The sequence below is a fragment of the Desmodus rotundus genome, chromosome 1 (assembly GCF_022682495.2).
Source record: "Desmodus rotundus isolate HL8 chromosome 1, HLdesRot8A.1, whole genome shotgun sequence".
NCBI classification, from domain to species: Eukaryota; Metazoa; Chordata; class Mammalia; order Chiroptera; family Phyllostomidae; genus Desmodus; species Desmodus rotundus.
The window spans coordinates 168781564-168806592 of record NC_071387.1 but is presented as its reverse complement, the minus strand read 5'-3'; the positions used below and the strand labels follow the sequence as shown (position 1 = coordinate 168806592).

Below are 25029 nucleotides of genomic sequence, written 5' to 3'. Positions count from 1 at the left end.
TTCCTCCTAACATCTGAATAGCAGCCTTTCCAGCTCTCCTTAAAAGCTCCCTGGGATTCTTCAATACTGAAGCCCCTACACTTTCAAACCTTTGTACTTCAGGAGATGCAAAGGCTGAAAGCCTCTCCAGGGATGACAGGATGATAACAAGCTGGCTCATGTCAGCAGCATCCTGAACTGTTGGAACCTGGAACTGCTGACCTGAGCACCTGATACAACGGGAGAGGCTCAGTCAGCTCTCCACGGGTCACTCAAGGTGTCCACACCTCTTTGGCTCTAATGCCCTTTGCACGATCACTGGGGAGATTTGATCACTAGACGATGGGACCATGTCGCAGCTACACTGGGCGTGCAGTGTCTGATCTCTACAGGCTGAGGTGGGGAAACAGTTGAGCTAATGACAGAGGTGGCCGCCTGAAGTCCTGCTGTGGGCCTTACCACCCTCAAGATGGTACTGGCTGGGGAACGAGAAATCCTCAAGGCAGATCAGCAAAAAGCTGCTAGTTGTAGGATTAAGAAAGAGCCTCTATATTTCCTCATTCTAGACCTGTGATTGTAAGCTGACTCTGAGATGTGTAAAGTGATCCCATGTAGAGACACTGGCATTGCGACCATGGCATGCTGAACACCTAGCAGGTAGAAATACTACAGGCCCTCGGTGTCTTCACGATTAACCCTCCTGATTGCAATTAATGGAGATAAACCCCAAGAGTTCACACCTGTAACTTTCCATTTTGCCGAGGCATTACTGTGTTTTGTATTTATTCTCTGAGCTTGGAAAGCAGTAGTGAGACTCTTAGCTAATGGGTAAATCTAGCCAACCTCTATTATCTACAGCTGAATGCAGCTTTATGGAGTTATACATGGTCTCTTATATGTATAATATTCATCTTAAGAAGTCATAAAACCACATTTTTCTTTAAAAAATATGCTGAGGAAAAGAGAGCTAATTTTCTTAGTAATAGAAGGAGGAGAAAGAATAGGAATAAAAAAGTGATGCCATAGTTAAAACAGTTTTAATTAAGCAAAGGACAGGGAGATAAACAGAGGCTCAGATTTAAGACGGACAAGAGTCTTTTGTATGAGCTATACAAAAATAGGAAATAGAGATTTTGTAAGAACTTTCAGTAAGACTCTGGGCCATATAAAACTGGACATCATGTGAAGATTTAATCACAGAAGACCTCAAAGGTAGGATTTACATTTCTCAGTTAGCACTTGTTCATCACTGTATGTCCAGCACGGCGGACAGAGGCTGGGCACCCACTAGGCACTCAGTAGACACTTGTTGAACCACTGAAATCGATGACATGTTACAGAGGTACTCTGGGACAGAAGAAAACTTGGCACACATTTCTTCCAAGACTATGGCACCATGTTCCACAGGACAGAATTCTACAAAATAGTTTCTACTGAGGAGTTGAAACTATTTCTGCATTTGCCATAAATAAAGCAAAAGAATGACAGTTGGGCAGGTGCCAGTCCAAATACACCTTTTGCCATAGGCAAAAATAACTACCAAAGGAGCCCCACCAAGGCCAATGAACCACTAAAGGCAGGGCTTGCTTTCATCAAAGGATCCTTTCATGTTTGTCTTAATGAAGTGTAGGAGGGCACGTACAGTTATGGTTTCAGGGCCTAGAATTTAAACCTACTGTCACGGGCACTGTTAAGGGCACCCTTAGATTTAAAATAAAGGTTTCTTTACTGTGTGGAATCTAATCTACTTGGCATGTATATTTAAACTGAAAACACCAAAAAGGTGGTAGAATTCACCCAATTCAGACAGGGAAAAAAAAGTCTCATTACTATTTTGAAAATGAAATAAAAGAAAATTGAGTAAGTTTTCACTAATATAAAGAAAGCTTTTAAAAATGCACCCAGATGGAAATAACTGAAACTTTCTTGATCAAAACAAAATACGATCAAATGGGAAATTCTAATGTAATGCTTACTGGAAACACTTTAAATTTCAATCTGAGGCTATTTTTGGAACCAAGGAATTGGTACAAATCATAAATCAGATTTTTAAAATCACAATAAGGAAACACCACAAGAAGTTAGTTGTAAAGTACCATTTTGACAGGTAGTTGATAGGTAGAATATCAACTATAAGGATAAGCCATAATTTATTTGGCCAGTCACTTATTTAATGCGTTTGAGGTTATTCCAGGCTTTTGCTGCTATCAACGGTGCTGTACTGAATATGCTTCTTGTACACGTGGGTGAGTGTGTCTGTGTGCCGTTCACAGTGGGGTTGCTCACAGCTGAGAGAAAGAATGAAGTAACTATCACAGTGTAGAAAAAATTTAAATATAGTATTAATTAATAACAAGTGCCAAGTAGTACATATAGAGTATATTTACCTCTGAGTAAAAAAGAAGAGATAAATATATAATTTTTCATCTATCAGATTATCAAAAAAATCCGAAAGTGTCACTCCTATTTGCCAAGCTGTAAAAACAGGCCTGTCTCATATACTGCTGGTGAGAACAAAAACTGGTTAAAACTGCAAAGGAAAGCAATTTGGAAACAGCTATTGAAATTACAAACATACATACTCATGAGACTTATGTGCAAAATTACATATGTTTAAGGTTATTAATTACTACATTGTATATAATACAAAAAGAGAGAGAGAACAACCTAAAGACCCATCAGCAGGGGACCAGTTTAAACACTATATTTGTGGTACGGAGTATCATGTAGATCTAAAAAATGAAGAAGCCTCCTACATACGTATAGGGAAAGATTTCCAAAACATAAACTTACAAAGACAGGTTTTGAAAATATACAATACACGCCACCGTTTGTGCTAAAAAGAGGTGTGAAATAGGAGCGCACACAGCCCGATGAAATGGCAAACTTACTTGTACAGGTAATACTCTGCATGGTCTATCTCCTCTCGAGATGAAATGTTGTCCACAAACTGAAAGACGAAAAAGAAACCTTTGGTTGAATACAAATTATGCCATATATCGGGCCTAATTCACATAATAACCTTAAAAAAGACAAAACACCCATTCTGTTGGAGCAAGGTTCACATGGAGTGACTCCATCCCTGAGACCCCTTTGTGCTAATCCAAACAAAAAACACCCAGGGGTTTATCTTTTTCTTTGTATAGAACAACTTTGGTCACGAAAAGATGTATCCGAAAAGTCAAAAACTCTAATGGCTAAAAAATATGGCCCAAGAGATGAAAATCTAAATTAGGGAACTCAATCTTGGAACCATTTTTCTTACTCTCACTTAAGTTCTGCTATGGACCAGTCAACCAACAAAGTCTCCCTTTGAATCATAAAATCTGTGAGTGTGCTCCTTAATTCTAACCCAAACAAGCAAACACAAAGGGCTGTCCAAGGATAGATTCTACCCTAAAGCAGAGACCCAGAAAGATGGAGTGAGAAGATAATGCATGTGGTGAATAGAATTAAAACCTCATAAAGAGGGAGAGAAGAGTAAAAAGGGGGGACTTTCTAAAAATGCCTCAGGCTCACTTGATTTAGAAATCTCATTAAAGGGCAGATAAAATATGGTGCAAACACAGGCACTCGAGGTTGAGGACGAGCTCTCCTGATTGCTCGCTGTGTGGCCCAGACAGGTGGCAGAGCCCCTCTGGAAGTTAGTTGCTCCATCCGCACAAACAGAATAAAGGCACCTGTCTCACTGGTCTGAGGCTCCAATGAGAAAATGTATATGAAAGCTTTTTAAATTCTGCAGTGCTGCCTAAACAAGTATCAGGTATTATGACAACAGAGACTTCATTCATTATGTAAGGGAAGAACCAGTGGTCTTTCCGTTCCCCTTCAATCTGAACATTATGAGTCTATAAAATTTAAGTTATGACATAGTTAACCTCTTCCCCTACTAAAGGGAGAATATCAAGAGCCGGAAAGAACCTAGACTAAAAAGAATAGTTTCTTTCCTTTTCCTCTTCTAGATTTAACAATAACACTGAATTTTATGGTGCTATTAATTTCTACAAAGAGCTTTCACAACTAAGATCTCTTTTTAGGGTTGCATCAGCCCTGCAAGGGAGATTACCATTGTCCTCATTTTGGAAATGGGGAAAGTGAGAGGGGCCCAACTGCCCAATGTCACAAAGTTAATTCATGATAAAGACAAGCTCAGATATTATTTGAGGGAAGAGAACATCAATGTCATAGAGACCTGGGTTTGAAGCCCAATTTTTCCACTTAGGACCTTGGTGAACTTGAGAAATTTATCAATCATTCTGAGTCTTGCATGTAAAAGGAGATAAAAATGCTCATCACCTACAGCACTGTGAGAATTAACATATGAGATAATGTATGTTAAGAAACCAGTACAACAGATGGCATAGAAGGTGTTCAGCAGCGGTTACTATCAATTACCATTCCTGATTTCCTAGCCTAATGTTATTCTCTATTCCATTGCTTTGCATTAACATACATTCTTTTAAAGACTTTCTCAGCCACCAAAAATAACTCCCAATATTAGCAAATAAATACTATTCATCTGAAGGGTGTATAAGCCAAGAAAAAAAAATCATGATATTATATGACAGAATACCATATCTGGAAAACTCAAAATAAATCAGATATGTAACAATGATCACTGATGGCAGAGTCTGGTAAATTAGCTTTTATTTCAGTCAAAGAAATTTGCTACTTCATCATAAAATATCTATTAGTAACTACAAAAACATACCATACTCTGGAAAAGTATTTCCTATGAAAGATATTCTTTATTCGCATAGCCTCCTCTATATAAAGAACAGTTCTTGTTTTCTTCCACCTTCTTATTTGAAAATACATATATTTAAGTTTTCTTACCCGTGCTATTGTTAAAGAACTAACAGGCAACTTTCTCTCATATGTCTTATCCATTAAAGATGCTAGATCAGCTGTGAAGACAAAGAGGAAAAAAGAAGCTTGTTACATATACATGTTTACCATGGAAAACCTAACAGATACAACTCCTGCCAGATGGCTGTCATCAGTCTGGAACGAGAATTAGAACAGATGCACTTTCTTGCTCTTTTTAGAAATTATTTTTGTATAAATTAAAGAGGATAAAAATATTAGTAACATTTAAAGCTGATTTATTTAATTGCAGTAAGGATAATGTTTAAAATGCCAGCATATATTTAGTTTTTTAAAAATGTATCAATAAAGCGTCTCTGGAAGGAGACACAAGAAAGTGTTACTACTGACAGACTCTACTCACAGGAGTACGTGGCCAGAGGCCAAGGGAAGAGCACTCTTCACTGTTTGCATGTTAATTCCTTTTGCACTTTGAAACAGGTAAATATATTAGCTATTCAAAAAATTTTAAATTGGAATTTATGAAATGACTTTTATACTTTCCCTGAGCAAATCAGAGAAGGCACCCTGGCTATACTTAGTGATTCTCAGCCTGGACTACTCCTACTGTGGTTTCTTTTAGTACAACCTCCACATGAATACTCGGTATTCCTGAGATTAGACTGTTACCTCTGTCTAAAACTATTTGAAATCCTAGGCAACATAAATTTCCAAACTGACTGTTTCACACCTTTTCATTGCTTCTCTAACTTCTAGTACTCTCTTTCCCCCCTCCCCTCACTCTCACTCTCAGCTCCTGATTTTGTGCCTTATTTCTGAGTGTAAAACATAGTCAAAGGAGAACTTCATTCTCCTAGCATCAAGTCTGCCAGGCTACTAGCATTTGGGCCCATATAATCTTCCTTCTTCTTGTTCTTGTTTTTCTTTCTTTCTTTCTTTTTTTTTTTTTTTTACAAAGGATAAACTTCATTAAACAAACCAAAAAACAAAAACCTCCCTTGACATCATATCTCCCCCTAGTTCTCCTGTGCTCTGCCCCCCTCAGTGGCAAGACAACTCGACTCATACCCGATTCAACGGTGACTGCTTCCTTAGTTCATTCTCACTTGAACTCTCTCAGATCAGGTTTTGGTTTCCAGCACTCCACTAATCCCAATGCCCCCCTCCCCATTGTTAAATCCAGTGGTAAATTCTTTTCCTGGCTACTCATGAGCATTTGATATGGTTGACCTTTGTGAAATACTCCTCTCTCTCTCTCGGGTTCCTTTGTAGGATCTCTGCCTCTTCTTGAGTCCTAAATGTTAGATTACCCTAAGTCTAAACAGTAGACTCTTCTCTTCCCCACACACTCTGAGAGCCTTAATCATCATCTCCAGATTACTGACTCCGCACTTACATGTTTGCCCTGCCTCCTGCCTGTAACTCCAGGCATGTATTTCCAACTGCAAAGGTAACATCTCCATTTGAGTGTCTAGTAGGTAACTAAACACTACATGTCCTCTTTATTCTCCATCCTTCCACTCTGCACCTGCTTTTCTCCGAGCCTTTCCCATCTCAGGAAATGACCACTACCTTCAGTGGTTCACTCAGGCCAAAGATCTGGGTGTTATTCTTGACCCCACTGTTTTTCATACTCTATAACCAACTGTCAGCAAATTTTATGGTCCAGACTTGAAATATAATTACTTCTCACCACTACCACTGCTAAACCACCAACATCTCTCCCCTCCTGACTAGTCACCCTAACTATGACCCCCACACTTACAATTTAATCTTCACATAGCCCTTTAAAAGATAAATCACATCCTCTGGAGAGCATTATGCTAAGTGAAATAAGCCAGGTGGTGAAAGATAAATACCATATGATTTTACCTATAAGCAGAACCTAATCAACAAAACAAATAAGCAAACAAAATATAAGCAGAGACATGGAAATAAAGAACAAACTGACAGGGACCAGAGCGGGGGTGGGAGGGGATAATGGAGGGAAAAATGGTAAGGGTTGTCAGGGAACATGTATAAAGGACACACGGACAAAGCCAAAGGGGGATAGGATTGAGGATGGGAGGTGGGGAATGGCTGGGTGGGAGGGAGTGGTAGGGGGAAAACAGAGACAATTATACTTGAACAACAATAAAAAAAAGAGAGAGAGAAAAAAATACACAGGAGGATGTTAAGAACAGTACAGGAAATGGAGTAGCCAAAAAACATGCATGACCCATAGACATGAATTAAGGGGGAATTGCTGGAGGGAATGGGGAGTACCTTGTGGAAGGGGGCAAAGGGGGAAAATTGGGCAACTGTAATAGCATAATCAATAAAATGTATTATAAAAAAAAGATAAATCACATCCTGTCATTCTCTTTTCTCAACCAGCTAATAGCCTCCGGTTGTTAGGGTGGAATGAGGGGCCAGAGGGGAATAAAGGCAGGGCCCTCAACATTACAATCTAACAAAGAACTTAATACAGGAGGCTGGAAGCAAAAGCTCACACGATAACCCAGTCATCCTGAGCCTGGTCTGATAAGGCTGCCAGGCATCTGGAACAACAAGTGAAACTATGATAGTGTGTGTGTGGGAGCCCTGAAAGTCTGTGTATCACCCCCACTGGCTGGAAAAAGGAAAACCTTGAGACTGTGTATTCATTCCAAGGCCTGGAAGGGAGCAGGGGAGGGAGTCCACAGTGCCCAAAGAAAAAACCTATAAAACAGCTTTGGTTAATTGCCTGCCTCCCATCACGTATGCAAAATGAACAAATAGACTCTAGAGAAAGATAAGGATTCAGGCTAACAGACCCCCACCCATACCTACGTTTGGGCAGCCACGGCTCCCTGGGAAAGCTGGCACCACCTTTATCCGTCAATCAATATGTAACTTCTTCACCCCCACCCCAACTACGTAAGTCCTCAGATCAAATGACTCTTTTGACCTCCTCTCCTGGCCTTTTCTCTTGGCCTCGTGGCTTTCTTGCCACACGGGGGACCCCTGGCCAGCCAGCCTCTGGCCAGGGGTGGGGACCCTGGCTACCCTTTTTGGCCACCCGGCTTCTAGCCACATGGCCCCTAGCCATCAGGGTGCCGGCCACCCAGCCTCTGGCCACCCTACTCTTGCCACCCCTGCTCTAGCACGCTTGCTTTGCTTTCCTATTAGAACTTAGCGCTAATGAACTTCATGTGCACGCTAGTAGGCTCACTGGCCTGTAATTCTTTACTGTACTGGCGAGAAGAACCAAGTTTCTGGGAGTTTCTTCCGTAACACTATCACACTTACAATAAAATCCAAAATATTTCCTATGATTTGCAAATGCCTATAAGCTGGTCTGTGTTTGTATGTATGTATGTATGTATGTATGTATTTATTTATTTCTCTCTTTCATGCTTGTAAGTAAAATCCATGAAGGCAAGAAATCAATTCACTGATAAATTCTCAGTCTGTAACAGTTCCATAAAAGGCACTCAACAGCCATGGCTGGTGTGGCTCAGTCGACTGAGCACTGGCGTGTAAACCAAAAGGTCCCCAGATGGATTCCCAGTCAGGGCACACACCTGGGTTGTGGGCCAGGTCCCCAGTACAGGGCATGCGAGAGGCAACCACACATTGATGTTTCCCTCCCTCACTTTCTCCCTCCTTTCCCTTTGTCTAAAAATGAAATAAATAAAATCTTTAAAAAAAACGAACTCAATAAATACCTAAAGAAATGAATATACGAAAGAAAGGGAAAGGGGGAGGGGGAAAAGAATGGAAAGGAGAGGGAGGATGGAAAAAGAAGTAAGTGGATTTCCAAGGGTTTTTTTATGTTCTATTTTTTCTGTTGTTATTGTTTTTTCTCCCTAGTGGAAGAAACCAGCATCAAGTAATAGGAGACAGAGGTAATCAATGGACAAGTATTTGCTGAAGCCCCACTGCAGTGTATTTAGCCGTTTCTTCCTCTCCTTTCCTGGAGGTAATGATCTCAGCAATTCAGTAGCTACTAGGGGAAAGCAACTTTGCGAAATCCCTAAAACTTAATATGATATAAAAGTAATTAGCTTTTCTTACGACTATTTTAAAGGCATTAACACCAGGTGATTAAAGAGTGGTAAAGACAGCTCCCCCCACACCCACTGCCACACGAACATGCAAAGATGTCCCTAAAACCCCTTCACACGAAGGCAAATTAATACTGTTACATCTATTTGCTCACGGCACATTAAACAGCACTCCCACGACACCAAATCTTTGTAATCCCTTCACAATGGAGGCCCTGGTGTTGAGATGATAGGCATTATAAAAAAATAGGTACCCTTACCCCAAATCTAAACTCTAACTTCAAAAAACATGGATCAGGATCTACTGGCCTAATTAAAACGGCCTCCATTTCCTTGTGGGTTTCACGGAGGGCACGACGTACACTTAAACATTGGATTAGAGTGGTTTCTGTAGAGTGGTAACTCAAGATTCCATTCTGATCCTTCACACCAAGACATCTTCAGCCAAGTGAAATCGGCTGGGGCCTCAAAAAGGGCAACAGCTGCAGGCTCAGCACCTGATGAGTAACATTTGCATATTACCAGTCAGAGGAAGGTTTGCTGCTAAATATAACATGTGACCAATCACCTCGGATGATAGTGTTGGCGTGATGAATGAGGCAGAAAACTGCATGGAGCAGGGCCGGCCAGGAAAGCTGGGGCAGCCGCGCCCGCAGAGGGCCAGCGCCACAGGCTTCTGGACTGTGGGCCTCAACAGTCAAAATCACACTTGGCGTTTCACTGAGGGGCGAGCAGATGCCCAGGTTCCGTTCAAAGGGATGTGCTACAAAAGATGCTTTCCTGCCTGTCATTCAGCTCCTCTGGGGTACACATAACAAACACTATACGGAAAACGGATCTGAAAAATTCTTCATTTAACAAAACATAAAAGCTGTACAGATAATGTAGATTATGTCCAGAAAATGACGTGCAAACTAGTGCAAAATGCCCTTCTCGTTTGGAGACAACAATACCACTGACGATCTAAGGACATACATGTTGAGCACTCCACACTATTTCAAAGATAGGGCTGTGATGGGTCACAAACCTGGTTGAGGATCTGAATCATCCGAAGGGCTTCAAAACTCCAGATTCCTCACCTCACGCCCAGAGGGCAATTCTAACTCTGCAGGTTTGAGGTAAGACCAGAGGAATCCAAATGTTTAAACACAGCCCAGGAGACTGTGAAGGCGACTGCTCACAATCTGCAGACTAGAGGGGATTACGTTTGAAAAACGCCATGGAGGGAACGCAAAATAAATCTTGGATATTCCTCCTAAGCTTGAAGAATATACTAAATGGAATTTTGTTTCTGAATAAGGTGGAACTAAATATTCTTTAAAACATTCCTCCTCCTATAAAAACACTTAAATATTTCTAAAGTTTCTTTCAAATATGGCTGAGCTTGGTTGCACAGCTCTGTGAATGTACTAAAACCATTAAGTTGTACGTGTTAAAGGGTGTATTTTATGGTATGTGAATAAATCTCAACAAAGCTGTTACTAAAAAAATATTTATCTGCGCTTTCACAAAGGGAGATGTAATTGTCAGAGGCCAAAGGCAAGAGGGGAGCGCAGACCGCGAATGTGCAAGGGAGCAGTGGTGGCAGTGGCGGTCACCTGAGAGCACCGCAGGTCCCCAGTGACACAGAGCTTTGGTTTGGCGGCTTACAGGGGACAGAGGGTAAAACCAAGGACTCTGCAAGACCACAAACTGTTTCAGAGACCCTCAGGTAAAGCCAGGACCAGCTAGGGCTGCACTTGCAGTGACAGGTGAATTAGCTAGAAAATAATGCACCCTGAGAAGATCAACAGCAGGGACGCTGCCCCTGAGGATTCCACACGACAGAGTCAGCGCTCACACCTCTGAGGCCCTAATTCACACTTCCTGTGTGATGTAAGGTACACCAACCTGAGAATTTTGTTGAAAGTGGTTTAAGGAGGTGATTTTATTGCATAAAATTATACAAAATGCAAACTAATCTATAACGACAGAGCACATCAGCGGGTGCCTGGGACTTTGGGAGGGTGGGCAGGAGAGGATTAGAGGTGTGCGAGAAAACCTGGGGGTGGCAGGGGCACCTGTGCTCATTTTGATTGCGTGATAATCTCATGGGCATATACAAATGTACACATGTCAAAGCTTAACAAATTGTATACTTTAAATGTGTGCGGTTTACTTTCTGTAAAGACTACAATAAAGCTGTAAAAAATAAACAGACTTCCTTCATGCTGCCTACAGAGGTGGCAGCCATCTCTTCCTCGGCACCATGGCGGCCGTCGGACCCCTGGTGAAACCCAAGATCATCAAAAGGAGGACCAAGAAGTTCATCCTGCACCAGTCAGACCGGTATGTCAAAATTAAGCAGAACTGGCGGAAACCCAGAGGCACTGACATAGGGTGTGCGGAAGATTCAAGGGCCAGACCCTGACGCCCAGCGTTGGCTGTGGGAGCAACAAGAAAACAAAGCACACGTTGCCCAGTGGCTTTGGGAGTCCCTGGTCCACAGCGTCAAGGAGCCTGAAGTGCTGCTGCTGCTGCGCAACTAATCTTGCTGTGCTGGGACTGCTCACAACGTCTCCTCAAAGAACCAGAGCCACTGTGGACGGAGCAGCCCAGCTGGCCATCAGAGGCACCAATCCCAATGCCAGGCTGCGCAGCAAGGAAAGTGAATAGACAGATTGTACGCACATTGTATCTGTGTTAATAAAACCTCAGAATTCTGCAAATAAATAAATAAATAGAAACTTGATCGGTAAATTAAAGAACAGGTTAGACTCAGGTGAGGTGAGAGTCAGTGAATGAAAAGAAATTACACCCAGTGCAGCAAAGACAGATCAAGAGGAAGAGTATAAAAGAGGAATAGAACATAGAAGAAGGCCTAAATTACCCTTACTTGAATTTCTGTAAGAAGTTAAACACGGAGAATGGGGACAAGTGGTACATAATAATAGCTACATAAATTTTAGGACTGACGAAAGATATAAGTTTTCAGATCCAGGAAACATAAAATCTCAGGTCACTTAAGTAAAATTATACCCACATCGTGATACACATGATTCACATCATGAAAAATAAGGGGATTTTAAAAGTAGCCAGAAGAAAAAGATAAACTACTTACAAAGGAAAAACAACTACACCAATGGGTGTTTTCTCAGTAGGAACAACAGAAGCCAGTAGAATAATATGCTGGGAATAAATACTCTCATAGATTAACAAATCTAGTAATCTTCTCTTTTAAAATTATGGGGAAAATGAGATGTTTTTAGACAAACAAGAATTGAGAGAATTTATTAGCAACACACACTTACTAAAGGAATTTTTTGAAAGTAGTATTTTTTTAGAAGAAAGAAAATGATCATTTCAAGAAGACTTGAGATGCTAGAAGGAATGGTAGGTAAATAAAATTGCTTAAATTCTAGGGAAAATTGACTGTTTAAAATAATGTCTTGCTCTGGCTGGTGGGGCTCAGTGCTGGCCTGTGAACCAAAGGGTCGCCAGTTCGATTCCCAGTCAAGGCACATGCCTGGGTTGTGGGCCAGGTCCCCCGTAGAGGGCACATGAGAGGCAACCACACACTGATTTTTCTCTCCCTCTCTTTCTCCCTCCCTTCCCCTTTCTCTTAAAATAAATACATAAAATCTTTTAAAAAATGTCTTGTAAGTGTGTATTTTAAAAGATAAAACTTCAATATTAGGCAGAACATATGGTTGGGGGGTATGTGTGACTGGACTAAAGGACGCAAGAGTGTGATTAACACTGGATTTTAAGTTACATGTGTGTGTCAGAGTCACAGAGCAAGATGTGTATTTAAAATGGTGGAATCTACCATTCTAACAGAGTAGAAAGTGGGTCTATCATTTTTAGACCAGTAGGAGGAAAAATGTAAAAAACAAAAACACAGGTAATCAATCCAAAAGAACATAAGAAAGAAGAATCACAAAAAATGACAGAAGTATATTCAAATATGCCAGTAATTACGGCAATGTAAACAGACTACACTTTCTAGTTAAAAGACAACCGTCGGATTGCTTAAAATAGAAAACCTAGCTCTATGAATCACATGAACACAGACGAGTTGATAATAAACGTACAAAAACTACACGAGGCAAACAGCGGCCAAAAGAATACTGGTATAGCTGCATTAGTCTCAGACACAATAGACGTAAAGGGAAAAAGCACTTTTTTATACATATATGGGTCATTACATAGTGATAAAAATACTCATTTTTCTGGGAAGATCATTTCAACCTGGTGTTCACCAAAGCATCACAGCTTCCAAGTATATAAAATGCTCGGGGGCGGGGGGCAGGGCGGGGGGGAAGGCAATGTCCTAAATGACCAGAAAATCTGTAGTAGAGAAGTGCTGGGAAAGAGCCTCTTACAAAAGAAGGTGGTGTCTAGGTCAAAGCTGTAATGAGGAAGTTCATTAAAGCAAAGATGAACCCTGTATTGCATCCTGGGAACTTCAGGTGAGAAGCTACTGGGTGGTTTCAGCTTTCCATGATTCCTATGTAACCGTACATCACTGTAATCCATTTGGTCAACAGTAAGCTCTTTCTGGGCTCAGGAGCGTCTGTGCACCAATCTAATTCATGTAAGAAAGAACCAGACACATTATTGCACTCCCTAAAAGAAGTGATCTGGAACACAGGCTGAAACTGTGGTTTTGTCTCCCACGTTTAAAAAGAAACACAAGGACAGACAACATGTAAAATGTATAGAAGTAACAGAAGGAAGGAGAAAAAGCTAACTTAAGAACCTTTTAAAATATAGATATTTAGATTAACTTCTATTTGTCTCTCTCTATGTCACCAGAAACTTTAAAACAAATAGTTCCGGTAAAGGACAAATGTGAAGGCAAGCTCTGCACATTCACACACGTAGGAAATGAGCCAAAGGAGGATGATGTGCCTGGTGAGGCCATCTCCAGAGCAGCCAGCAGATGGCAAATATGAAACCTGGAAAATGAATAGACGTCAGGGAGCTGCAAACACGGAACTGCCAAAGTTGGGAAGGCAGGCTTCACAAAATCCTCACCGGGCTTCGAGAGCAGGATTGATGACAGCAAAACAAGCCTCGGCTGAAGGAGGACGTGTCAGTAAGACAGGACCACAGTGCTCAGTCTCAAACTGAGTGCAAACGTGTCAACGGTACGCTCCACTTCGGATTCGGAAAGGGAGCTCTTAGAATAAATGAACTGATCTCGATGGAGCATGCCAACGCCTTTCCCCACCGCTTCTCCCCAGGTGCATTTTCCTTGTCTCTCTTTTTCTTTCCTCAGCTCCAAGGGCCCTTCTTTTGCCTCTGTGACTTGTTTCCTGAGCCCATTCCTTCTATAACTCACTTATTCTACCTCTGTGGCTTTTTAAATAAACATTCTATTAAAAAAAATAAAAACACACACACACAAAAAGTAACCGAAAACCAAAGATGTCCCTTACTTTATGATTACTTATAAACTGAAAAATCAGAAATAAAATATTTAGGTCAGTAGGGCTCAGGAATCCAATTCAGTAAGCAGGGTGACCCAAGCAGACTTCCTCCCATAGAACCTAGAGAGCTTCCCCATCAGGCCTGTCCATCTACCTGAACCATACCCAGTTCCCCAAATCTGTTTTCTCCTAAACCCTATTCACTGTGGATCCTAGTATGAAAATAAACAGTTGCTAACTGGCTAATGCTAATAACTTTCACCCTGTACCCCCGCAACAGATCTGCCTAGTTGAATTTAGAGGCAATGCTTTAATTCAGTGTTTATTTTAACCAAAGGGAAGCCAGTACAGAAACAGTCTAAAACTGAAATCATCTGACTTGAGTTGGAAAGCCCAAGAACTCCTAGGTTTCTATAGACAGACCTCAGTGGATTAAAATGAGTGGGGTACTTAAATCCATGAATTCATGATGATATTTAAAAAAACAACAAAAAACAAAACCTTATCGATCGTCTTTGGAGTACAGTAAGGGCAGTTTTCAACTCATTACTGAAAACCGTCTCTTCCATACAAAGTGAATCTCAGGATAACTAAGCTGATGATAAAAGGAAATTCTTTTACAAACATTTTCTGGGTGATAAATGAGGAAGGCATGGTAGAATTAGAACAGCAGCCTTGTGCAGTTCCCAGTGAAATAACGGATCTAAGCAGCGATCAGGAATGACCCTTAACATACGGGGCAACCAAGTGCTGTGTGTCTCCTGACAAAAGCAAACAACGCTGACGAAGTACTCACGCCAAAAGAAAAACAGAAACAGAAAGACCTTGAATTTGATCAAGCTTCCTTCTCTGACAGTTTTATAGGGCATATGGAAGGTAGAAGAACACGTTAAAACCACCGTAAGGATAAACCAGCAAATTCAGAACGTGGGAATCTATATAAAACAAAAGGCCTGGTTTTATTCAACAAGTAAATTGCAAGAAAGAGGAAAACCTACAGATTAAAAGATACTTAAGAGACTTTTCAACACATTACAAACATGGACCTTATCTGGATCCATTCAACAAACTATAAATTAAAAAGAAATTTATAAGATATTTGGGGGAAATGTGAACATTAATGTAATATATAATGATGTTAAGGGATTAGTAATTTTTAGATATGAGAATGGTGTTATAGTTATTTTTATAGTTATAAAAAACTATAAAACTATAAAAATTGTGTGTGCAAAATATAGTTACATATAAAAACCTGTATCTTTTAGAGGTACATATCAAAATAAATATAAAATGATCTGGTAACAAGGATTCGTTAAAAAGTAATCTGGTGATAGGGTAGGGAATTGATGAAACAAGACTGTAACAGGAAAATTGTAACAGTGGGAAACTGTAAACCGCCCCCCCCAATGCTTTTGACATTGTTTCTGTAAGTGCTGACTCTGACTAGTATGTGGCCTGTAGACGAACAGCAATGTTTGTATAAGAATCCTAGGAACTAGTTGCAAAAGATATAAACTCCCATCTTCAAGCATCCCAGCTCTGGGAAATTTGCTGACCTTTAATCAGGGATCCAGGATGACGTGGAGTCCGGATGACTAAACTAGGCTGACGCACGCCGGACCATCACTTGCCTTATGGGAATGCACTGTGCTCGTCTGCACGTAGAGAACTCTTCAACCCCCCCGCCCCCCAACCTCTTTGTTCTGTTCTCCTCTCCCTCCTCATAAAAAATCCACAGCCTCCAATGAGAGGTGAAGATGGACTTTGTGACATGAGCTCCCATCTTCCAGGAGATGGGCTTTGAGACTTGAGTCTCCCACCTTCCAGATGGCCAGCATCTGCAAACAAACCACTTTCCTTTACATCAGCACCTGCCTCTCGAGTACTGGCTTTTGTAGGGCAGGCAGCCAGACCTGTGTTTGGTTGTAAGACTGGCAGGGAATTGATAACTGCTAAAGCTGGGAGACAGTACCTGGGGCTCATTATACTACTCTTTCTACTTCTGTATATTTCTATTAAAAAAAAAAAAGACTTTAAAAGAGGCAAGAGAAGGGAGGGGTCAACAACATAACCAATTGTACCGTGTAGACCTTATGTGCAACCTGATTTGATCAAACAATTTATGGCAGTATCAGGGAAATGTGAACATTGACTGGATATTTCATATTTAAACAATTATTAATATTTTAGGTGTGATGATGGTATTAAAATAACCTAATCTTTTAGAGGTATACAAAAATAAATTAATTAGAATATAATAAATTACTTATGGCTGAAATGACATGCTACCTGTGATTTGCCAAAATGACCCAAAGGCTCAGGACCGGGGAATGAAAAGTGGAGAGGAAGTACAGATGGGCCATGGCTGAGAACTGTTGAAGCCAGGTGATGAGTAAAGGGGATTCCCTGTACCACTCCACTTTTGTATGTTTCAGATTTGCCACCAAAACATGAAAACATTAGCCTATGGTGTTGTAAGTCAGGATAACGGTTGCCTTTGAAGAGGAGAATGAGGGCTGCAATTAGGGCTTCTGGGGTTGTTAGGGATGAATGTTCTATCCTACATGGGTTTGTTCACTTTGCGATAACTTATCAATCCATGTATTATGATTTGTGCACTCTTCAGTATATATTACACTGCAATCAAAAGGTATGTTTTGTTTTGTTTTTAAAGCAAGAAATCCACAGCTTTGATGCAAGGGAAGGGCTCTTTGGTAGAACTGCAGGTACTACAGCAATCACTGGGAAAGGGATTTTTGAGTGGAAAGGCAATAGAATATAGTATGGCCCCAAGCAAATGTCTGAATGTGGCATTTCATCTCTGAAGGGGAAGAGCAGCAGCTGTCTTTGCTGGCTGTTGAGCATTAAATGGAATGATGCGCGTGAAATGCTTTACACAGAACTAGCACACAACCAGCAGTTAACAGACGCTGTCTTTTGATTTTTATCTGAGGACCTGCATTGCATTCATGGCCTGTTTGCCCCCTAGACTGCACTGCAGATACCCTACAGTAAACAGAACTCCTGGTGCTAATCAAGATCTCCTTGGTAATAAACTACCCTCATACTGTGAGCTGGACAGATCCCCATCAGCTCTCCCTGAAGGCTCTGATGAGTCTCAAGAGTGGAGGCACCATAGCTGCATACCTACCTGGGAGAACCCAGAACGTCTGTTCCACAGAATTCGGCATGGAGGAAATCACTCAAGCCAATGGAAAATGCAGACCCAGACCCACCGCGCTCCACTCCACCCAATGCCCTCCAATGGGGACGCGTGGAGTGAAAGCTTCACATCGTCCCTCCTCCCTCCCCCAATGAGCGGCCGTACCAGATCACCGCGCCCAATCACAGCACTCCACATGCTTGAGGGCTGGCTGCCCTCCGAGCACACGCACAAGGAGTCTTCCGAAAGGCTACTGCAGGCTGCGGGGAAAAGGCTCGGACCAAACGGGTGTTGCACAGGCTGCACGGTGGTCTCCGAAGAGGCCGCACTGCCACCTACTGCCCGATCTTCCGCAGGCCGCATCAGCCCCGACCACGCTCCGCCTGGCCGCGCTGCCCTCACTTCTTAGGGCCAATATCCCAACCCAAACACTCAAATATGTCTTAGGGAAAACATGTAGTAATAGCATGTACAAGCGAATATGTGTTTTAATCACACAGTAAGGGAAAAACAAGTCTCAAATAGCCTCTTTTCCTTCCAACCAGTTTGAATTTCAAAACCTTATTCACCCCTACGTTTTATATAGAGGTAAAATCAAGGGACTAGGGCTTGTTCTTTCCACCTATTTCTGAAGCACCTGCTGTACGTCAGCGTATTGTTAGCTGAGGAAGGTATTACCATCATCCCTAATTTATAGGTAAAGGAACAGAGGTTAAGTGACAGAATTTTGGAAGACTGGCAGAGCTGGCGTTCACACCTAGATGTCGGTCCCCCAGAGGCAGACTCTTCACCACATCACACTGCATAACCAAGTGTTGTGAGAATAGAGGGTGGGGGAAACTTTATTCTGACTGGGTAAGGATTCAGGGCGTATAAAGGGTATTCTAGATCAGGTAGTATTCAATAAATGGTAGCTGGTACTTCTTTTCCAAGCATGCTAATCTTAACAGACAGGGAGATGATTACCCCAATATACTTAATTTGTTGCAGATTATTATGCTCATTCTTTGGCAAACAGCTTTTACTTATTCAGGAATCCATGAGAACGTTCCCCTAGATTGGTCCCAGAATAAAAGGCAGCTGACTATACCCCATCCAAGGTGCCAAATATAACGGTATCATTTACTAATCTTCCCTTCGCACCTAAGACAGTGTTAACAACAACTTACCTGAAATTCTTCACTCTCTCCTCTGTACTTCCATAGCACTTTCCTTTTAATTTGTATGTAACAAGCTTTGCAATATAACTGAGCCCATGTTGGTTTCATCACTACAAAAATGTTTCCAAAAGGAGTATTACTGGCCCTGGAGGGCATTTGAGAACATACGGGGGTATTTTTTGACTGTCGGAGTGACAGCAGGGCATTACTGGCACTTAATGGGCAGAAGAAAGGAAAATTAGGTAACCTGCAGGGCCGAGACTGTCCAACACATCAAAACATCGTCCCTGCTGGGAGCCAGTTTTCAGTATGGAAAGGAGACACAAATACGGACTAGGGCAGGGCAAGGAAGAACCCGTGGGGATGCACTGGACTCTGAGGTTTCTGCACGAACTTGTTATTTGTGAGGTATACACATGCACATATGCATGGATGTGCACATCTATCTGTGTGTATATGGATACATATTTTCCTGGCTCTGTCCACTGAATGGGCCAAGAAGCAAAAACCTCACAGTGACAAGAGCACATCTAGTATACCGTGACTTCTAATACCATTCCCTACTGAAAGGAACTAGGACTCCTTGGAGAAATAGTTAATTCCAGGGCTAGAGCAGGAAAGGTACAAGATAAGCCTGGAACATTGAGAGTTGGCTTGAAAGGGCTCCTACTAGCCAAATATGGGATAACTTCATCACCCAAATAATTAAGGATGATAATGAATCATAAAAAAAAAAACCCAAAACAAGGAAAATCCACAATCCAGAAGACCATAACAATAATGAACAGATAAATATAGTTCAAAGAAATGGGATAAAAGGGAGGGTTCGTGCTTATAGTAAAATACTGTGTCCTAACTAGTAAATGTGGACGTATTAACGGAGTTGGAAAACCATTATTTTGCAACTGTCGTAGTAAAGACTGATTCAGGCAAGATGCTTTAACGGATGCTAAATCTACGGGGAAGGTTTTGATAAACAGGATATTTGCATATTAAAATATCTTCCCACAGAATGTCTCTCAGTCACAAGGAGAAAAATAGCAACTCTCCAGTGGGGAAATCAGACACACTTGACTGGGTGATCAAGGTTAACACCACCAGTGAAGGCAGATGGACAACAGGTGTCTCTAGAGGTGCCTCGAGAAGGACAAAATGTCACTGACAATATTCTGACTGGGAAAGCACTTCTTGAATCTAATCATGAGGATATTTCAGACAAACCCAAAAAGAAGACTATCCTGTTAAAAAAAAGGGACTGGCTTCTGTAAAAAAAATGTCAGATAATACATACTAAAGCATTCAGGATAAAGGCCTATAATATACGCAAAAAACTTAAATGGTTAAAAAAAATGTGCACATACAGAGAATGAGAAAGCAAAAAGAAATGGGTCAAATGGTGACGAATCATAAATCTGGGCTAAGGGTATAAGATGCTCTTTGTATTATTCTCATGCTTTTTTGTAAATTTCAAATTATTTCCAAGTAAAAAGTTAAAAATATTTGGTCCACATACCAAGCCATGTATGACATGGCAGACATTCACACTATTAAAAGGATACCTGTTTGTAATTAATAAAACTAACTCAATTTTACATATAAAAACAAAGTACTCTGGCCGGGGTGAATTTTCCATAAATGCGAGTACTAGGTAAACTGAGGAAAGAAGGGAAGACAGCACTTTGATTCGTTCAGAACTTTACCAAGAGTTGTTGACCATTTTGTGAATATAACTGTGTCACTTATGATAACGTCATGATAAAGCAAATGGTACTTGATTTTGCCAGCACACCGTATCTGTATTCATCTGCACTTCTATCTGCTGTTCGCAGTGATTCTACATCATCAGTGCAAACGTGCAGTTACTAATCCTCACACTCTCTGCAGCTGTTTTGGCCGGGCCCTGCCCACACAGCCAATTCCAGGTCTCGCAAACCCACTTTAATGTGCTCTTGCAATCACACAGTTGGGGAGAAAATGATGAGTTCTTGGAACACCCCACCCCACCCCGCCTCTCCAAAGGTAGCCGTTACAGGTAGCTGTAACAGAATCCCGCTCCTCCACCCCGGAGTTATTGGAAGAATTGATAAATACAGGGGGACTTTCTTCTTATTTAACATAAGCCCGAAAAATGCAGAGAAAGAAATTTGGGGGAAAATATTGATCAACACTGGAACTGGTCCAAAAACTACATTATTCCCATAAAACTGTCACAAATTGTCTGACTTTATCAAAATGACGTTATGTATATAAAGTAATATTACATGGGGGGAAGAGGATAATAGTGGAAAGAAGGGGAAGGGACTAGTTAAAGAACATATTTGAATGACCCGTGGACATGGATAACATTGTGGGAATTGACTGTGGGAGTGGGGGTGGGATGGGTGGAGCAGGACAAAGGGGAAAAATTGGGACTACTATAATAGAATAACAACAAAAAATCTTTAAAAAATAATATTACATATATGTAGCATGTATATTTCTATAAAATATTCATAGGGTCAGTGATTTCTTTTAGGCCTTTGTAGTTTATAAAAGAATGGCTGCTAACCATGTAATATAAGGAACAGGGGCCTATAATTAGTAGCCTACTGCATGAGATGTTAGCCAACTATTTTTCTTAAATGGTTTATATGAGATTATAGCACTGCTTTCAAATCTACCTATCACCTGGCAATGAAAAGGAGGAGAATCAAAACGCTTTCTGAAGACAAGTTAAGGAATGACAATAAAAAAAGATAAAAGTATAAACTATATTTTTGTTCACAGATAATGTAAAACAGAAACAGGCTGCAGGGTAACTAACTTGACTATACAATAGAAACAGAAAAAAGAAAGAATTGTTTACAAAATTTAGGAAGACTACTCATCAAGGCAAAAAAAAAACCAACAGAAAAAACCCCTAGAAGGAGAGGAAAAAATGATTCTGCCATATGTGAAACAAAAGTCTAATTCTTTTTAAGACCTAAAGAGTACTTATCTGAATTGGATTATCATAAAAGCACCATATGAATATGTGACTATATGATCATGGACATATGGCGTGGCTGAAAATGACATGCAGGTACCTACCGAGGTGACAATCTTCTTTCTCTCTTGCTTCCCATTTGTGGCTGTCTACATAGGCTGCAGAAAGCAGGCATCTTTTGCCTGAGGAAAAGGACAATATTTCAACATGCACAGTTTCACAACAGGCTCAGCTTATATATCTGTTTTATTAAAAATATCATTGTAATACGTTCAGTTTACTAAATTATTTAAAATTCTAACATGATACTGAAACCAACATTGCACAGTTAACAATTCAACTCCTGACATGATGCATTTCATTCATCCTCTAACAAGAAGATGCAGAAAACTGGAAATCTGGCTGAACTGTTGCTTAACTCATTAATTGAATGTTTCATAGTCATTGGTTGGTTCTCAAAACATTTCCATCTGACTTGGACCAGCATGTTTACCCGTATTTCACATAAAGCGAACGGCAATATCTTACCTAGTAAACCAGCACCAGAGGGGTAAATAAAGGAAACCCAATATGCCAAATTTGACGTAACTCACAAGATGGCACAGCTGCATTACCAGCCCCTGGCACAATGATTGGCATATGACAGTGCTCAATAAACATGCGTTCAAAGAATGAATGAGAAAGAATAAATGGCCACTTAATCAAAATTAAAAACTTTTGTGCTTCAAAGGACACTATCCAGAAAGTGAAAGGGAAACTCATAGAATAAGAGAAAACATTTGCAAATAATTATCTGATAAGGGACTTGTATTCTAAACTTATAAATAAGTCTTCCTACTCAAAATGTATTATTTTTTAAAAGATTTTATTTATTTATTTTTAGAAATAGGGGAAGGGAAGGCGAAAGAGGGAGAGAAAAATCAATGTGTGGTTGCCGCTTGGGTGCCCCCAACTGCGGACCCGGCCTGCAACCCAGGTATGTGCCCTGACTGGGAATAGAACCAGCGGCCCTTTGGTTTGCAGGCCAGCGCTCAATCCACTGAGCCACACGAGCCAGGGCTCTTCCTACTCAAAATTTAAAAAGACAAATAATCCAAATGAAAATGGACAAAGGATTTGAGCAACTGTTCCTAAAAAAAAAAGTATGCACACGCACAAACATACACATACATACAAATGACCAGCAAGTACATGGAAAGATGTTTAGTATCATTTGCCATTAGGGAAATGCCAAATACATTGAAATGCTACTTCACACCCACTAGGATGACTATAATCAGATAATAACAGTCACTGATATAAATGTAGAGAAACTGGAACCTTCACACATTTCAGGTGAAAATGTAAAATAGTGCAGCCACTTTGGAAAAGTTTGGCAGTTTCTGAAAATATAAACATGAAGTTGCATACAACCCAGACATTCCAAAGGGAAGCAGTGTGATTGTGGACTCAGATGGACTTGAGAGTCACAAAGTCGAAGTCTGAATCCTAGCCTTGCTGATAAATGCTATGAAAATGTGGGCAAGTTACACCAGGTCTTGAGCCTCTTTCCCCATATGTAAAATGAGGAAATAATGTCTACCTTGTACCATAATTTAAATGAATGCATACGCGGTATTAAGTGCTTAGCCTAACATCCCCTGTGTAGTAGGTGCCCAATAAGTTTCCTTCCTCTAGCCTCTTCATATCGTGAAGTCATTTTTTGGTTCATCTCAATAAATTTTCCTTTTGCTATGATGTAATTACGGAAAATCAATAGAAGCACCAAAGTGTTTCAGATATTGATTTGTCCTGAGTTTGCACAAAGTAGACTATTTTTCTTCTCTTTCCTCAAGATGTTTTGATGACTTAAAGTCAAGCTCCTTATCAGCATTTTAAAATCCTGGGTGGTCCACAATGCACTATCCTACTTATTTATATTAATTGCCTTACAGCCTTCATTTCCTAATTGCAAGACTCCTTTCACCTATGGTCTAACCCTGTGCTTGTTCAATATACCTTTCTATTGATATAACGATGGAAATGTTCAATTCTGAGCCACCCAACAAAGTAGCAACTAGCCCCAGGTGTCTACTGAGCACTTAAAATGTAGACAGTGTGACTAAGAAACTGAACTTTAAATTCCATTTAATTTTCACTACTTTCAATAGCCATATACAGCTAGTAGCTACTACAATGGAATAGCACAGGTATATAACCTACCACAAGTTCACCAGTTCAACCTAAGACCAAAATGCGAACTGGGAATTCTCTCAATTCACTCTTACCTAATCTCCATTCCCTTGTTAGAATGATTGTCCCCAACATTCTAAGCAACCACAATATCCTCCCTAATAGACAATCTGAGGTCTTGTTTAAATCGAAACATTTACCAACAACCATAACTAAACATGCTTGTAAATAGCTACAACAGCTAATTCTTACTGAGGTGCCAGGTACTGTGCATACCACTTTACCTAACATGTGGCATTAAATATTTTCACCAGCTAGGTCAATCAGTTAATCCTCAGAACACTTCTGGTGGCCAGCTCTGTGATTTCATTTGATGTTTAATGGCTGTTCCTAAAAAAGTGTCAGCCAGAGGGTATGTGTTGCTTTTTTGTAGGGGCTACAGGAAGTATGTTGGAAAAAAGAGTAATAGGCATTGGAAATATCAACTGTGATTATCGCATTTTAATCAAATAATCACATACACTTGTCAGGATTTAGCTTCTGGAAATGTGAAAACTTTTTGTCCAATGTCTTTATCAGCAGATCATTAAACAAGTTTGAGTAGGCTGCCATTCACTGAGATAATCAAAGTACTTTAGAAGTAACTATTAGCATTCCTTGTCTATAGGTAGAAAACTGTAGCAAAGGAAGGTAAAAAATTGTGTCCAAGGTCATCAGGTACAATGAGATTACTACAATGAAAAATTCTTCCACCAAGTGAAGACCAGGGGTTCTGGCCAACTGTTAAGTGGGGAGGAAGGAGAACGCTTTGGACGCCTCTCCAAGGAAACCTCCGGAGGGAGAAAATTTTCATAGCCCCATTTGAGCTTTTCAGGGTCGGAAAAAGACAATAACCCTAACACAAATCATACGCAAAAACGCCCAGGCCTGGACTTTCTCCACACTTTATACCTTTAGGATGGGCAGGCACTATTACTTTACAAAAAGAGATGGGTCAGAGACCTTATCTCCCCTTAGTGTGTTATCAAACACCCCAAGTGTTTTCTCTAGCAACTAGATCCCCGAAGTATCTCCTCTCCTTTTGAAAGCCCATCGCCCCCTTCACTCAAGGGACAGAGTTTTCAGGGATCTAATGAAGCAGCTCCACAAAGGCAGCAGCCAGCCACCAACCTGCCAGAAAGAGACGAGACAGACGCACTTTCCCCGCCAGCAGGATCCCGCGCCGCACCATGGGGGCCGCCATCTTGGAGCAGACCAAGGAGAACGCCGGTCCAGGGGGGTGCGGGCAGAGGAAGAGGTGGCGTTCCAGTCGGGCTGGGTC

General features: G+C 40.9%; 1 protein-coding gene across 1 annotated transcript in view; it reads right to left on the bottom strand.

The window, feature by feature from the left end:
- The window catches only part of MRPS27 (mitochondrial ribosomal protein S27), an 81774-nt gene extending 56778 nt beyond the window's left edge, over window positions 1-24996 (bottom strand). The window contains exons 1-4 of the mRNA XM_024578545.3: window positions 24879-24996; window positions 21641-21718; window positions 4816-4886; window positions 2871-2929 (exon numbers count right to left, since the gene is read on the bottom strand). Coding sequence (XP_024434313.2) covers window positions 2871-2929; window positions 4816-4886; window positions 21641-21718; window positions 24879-24951 — 281 coding nt within the window. The 5' untranslated portion in view covers window positions 24952-24996. The remainder of the gene's footprint in view (window positions 1-2870; window positions 2930-4815; window positions 4887-21640; window positions 21719-24878) is intronic.
- Between the last annotated feature and the right edge of the window lie 33 nt (window positions 24997-25029).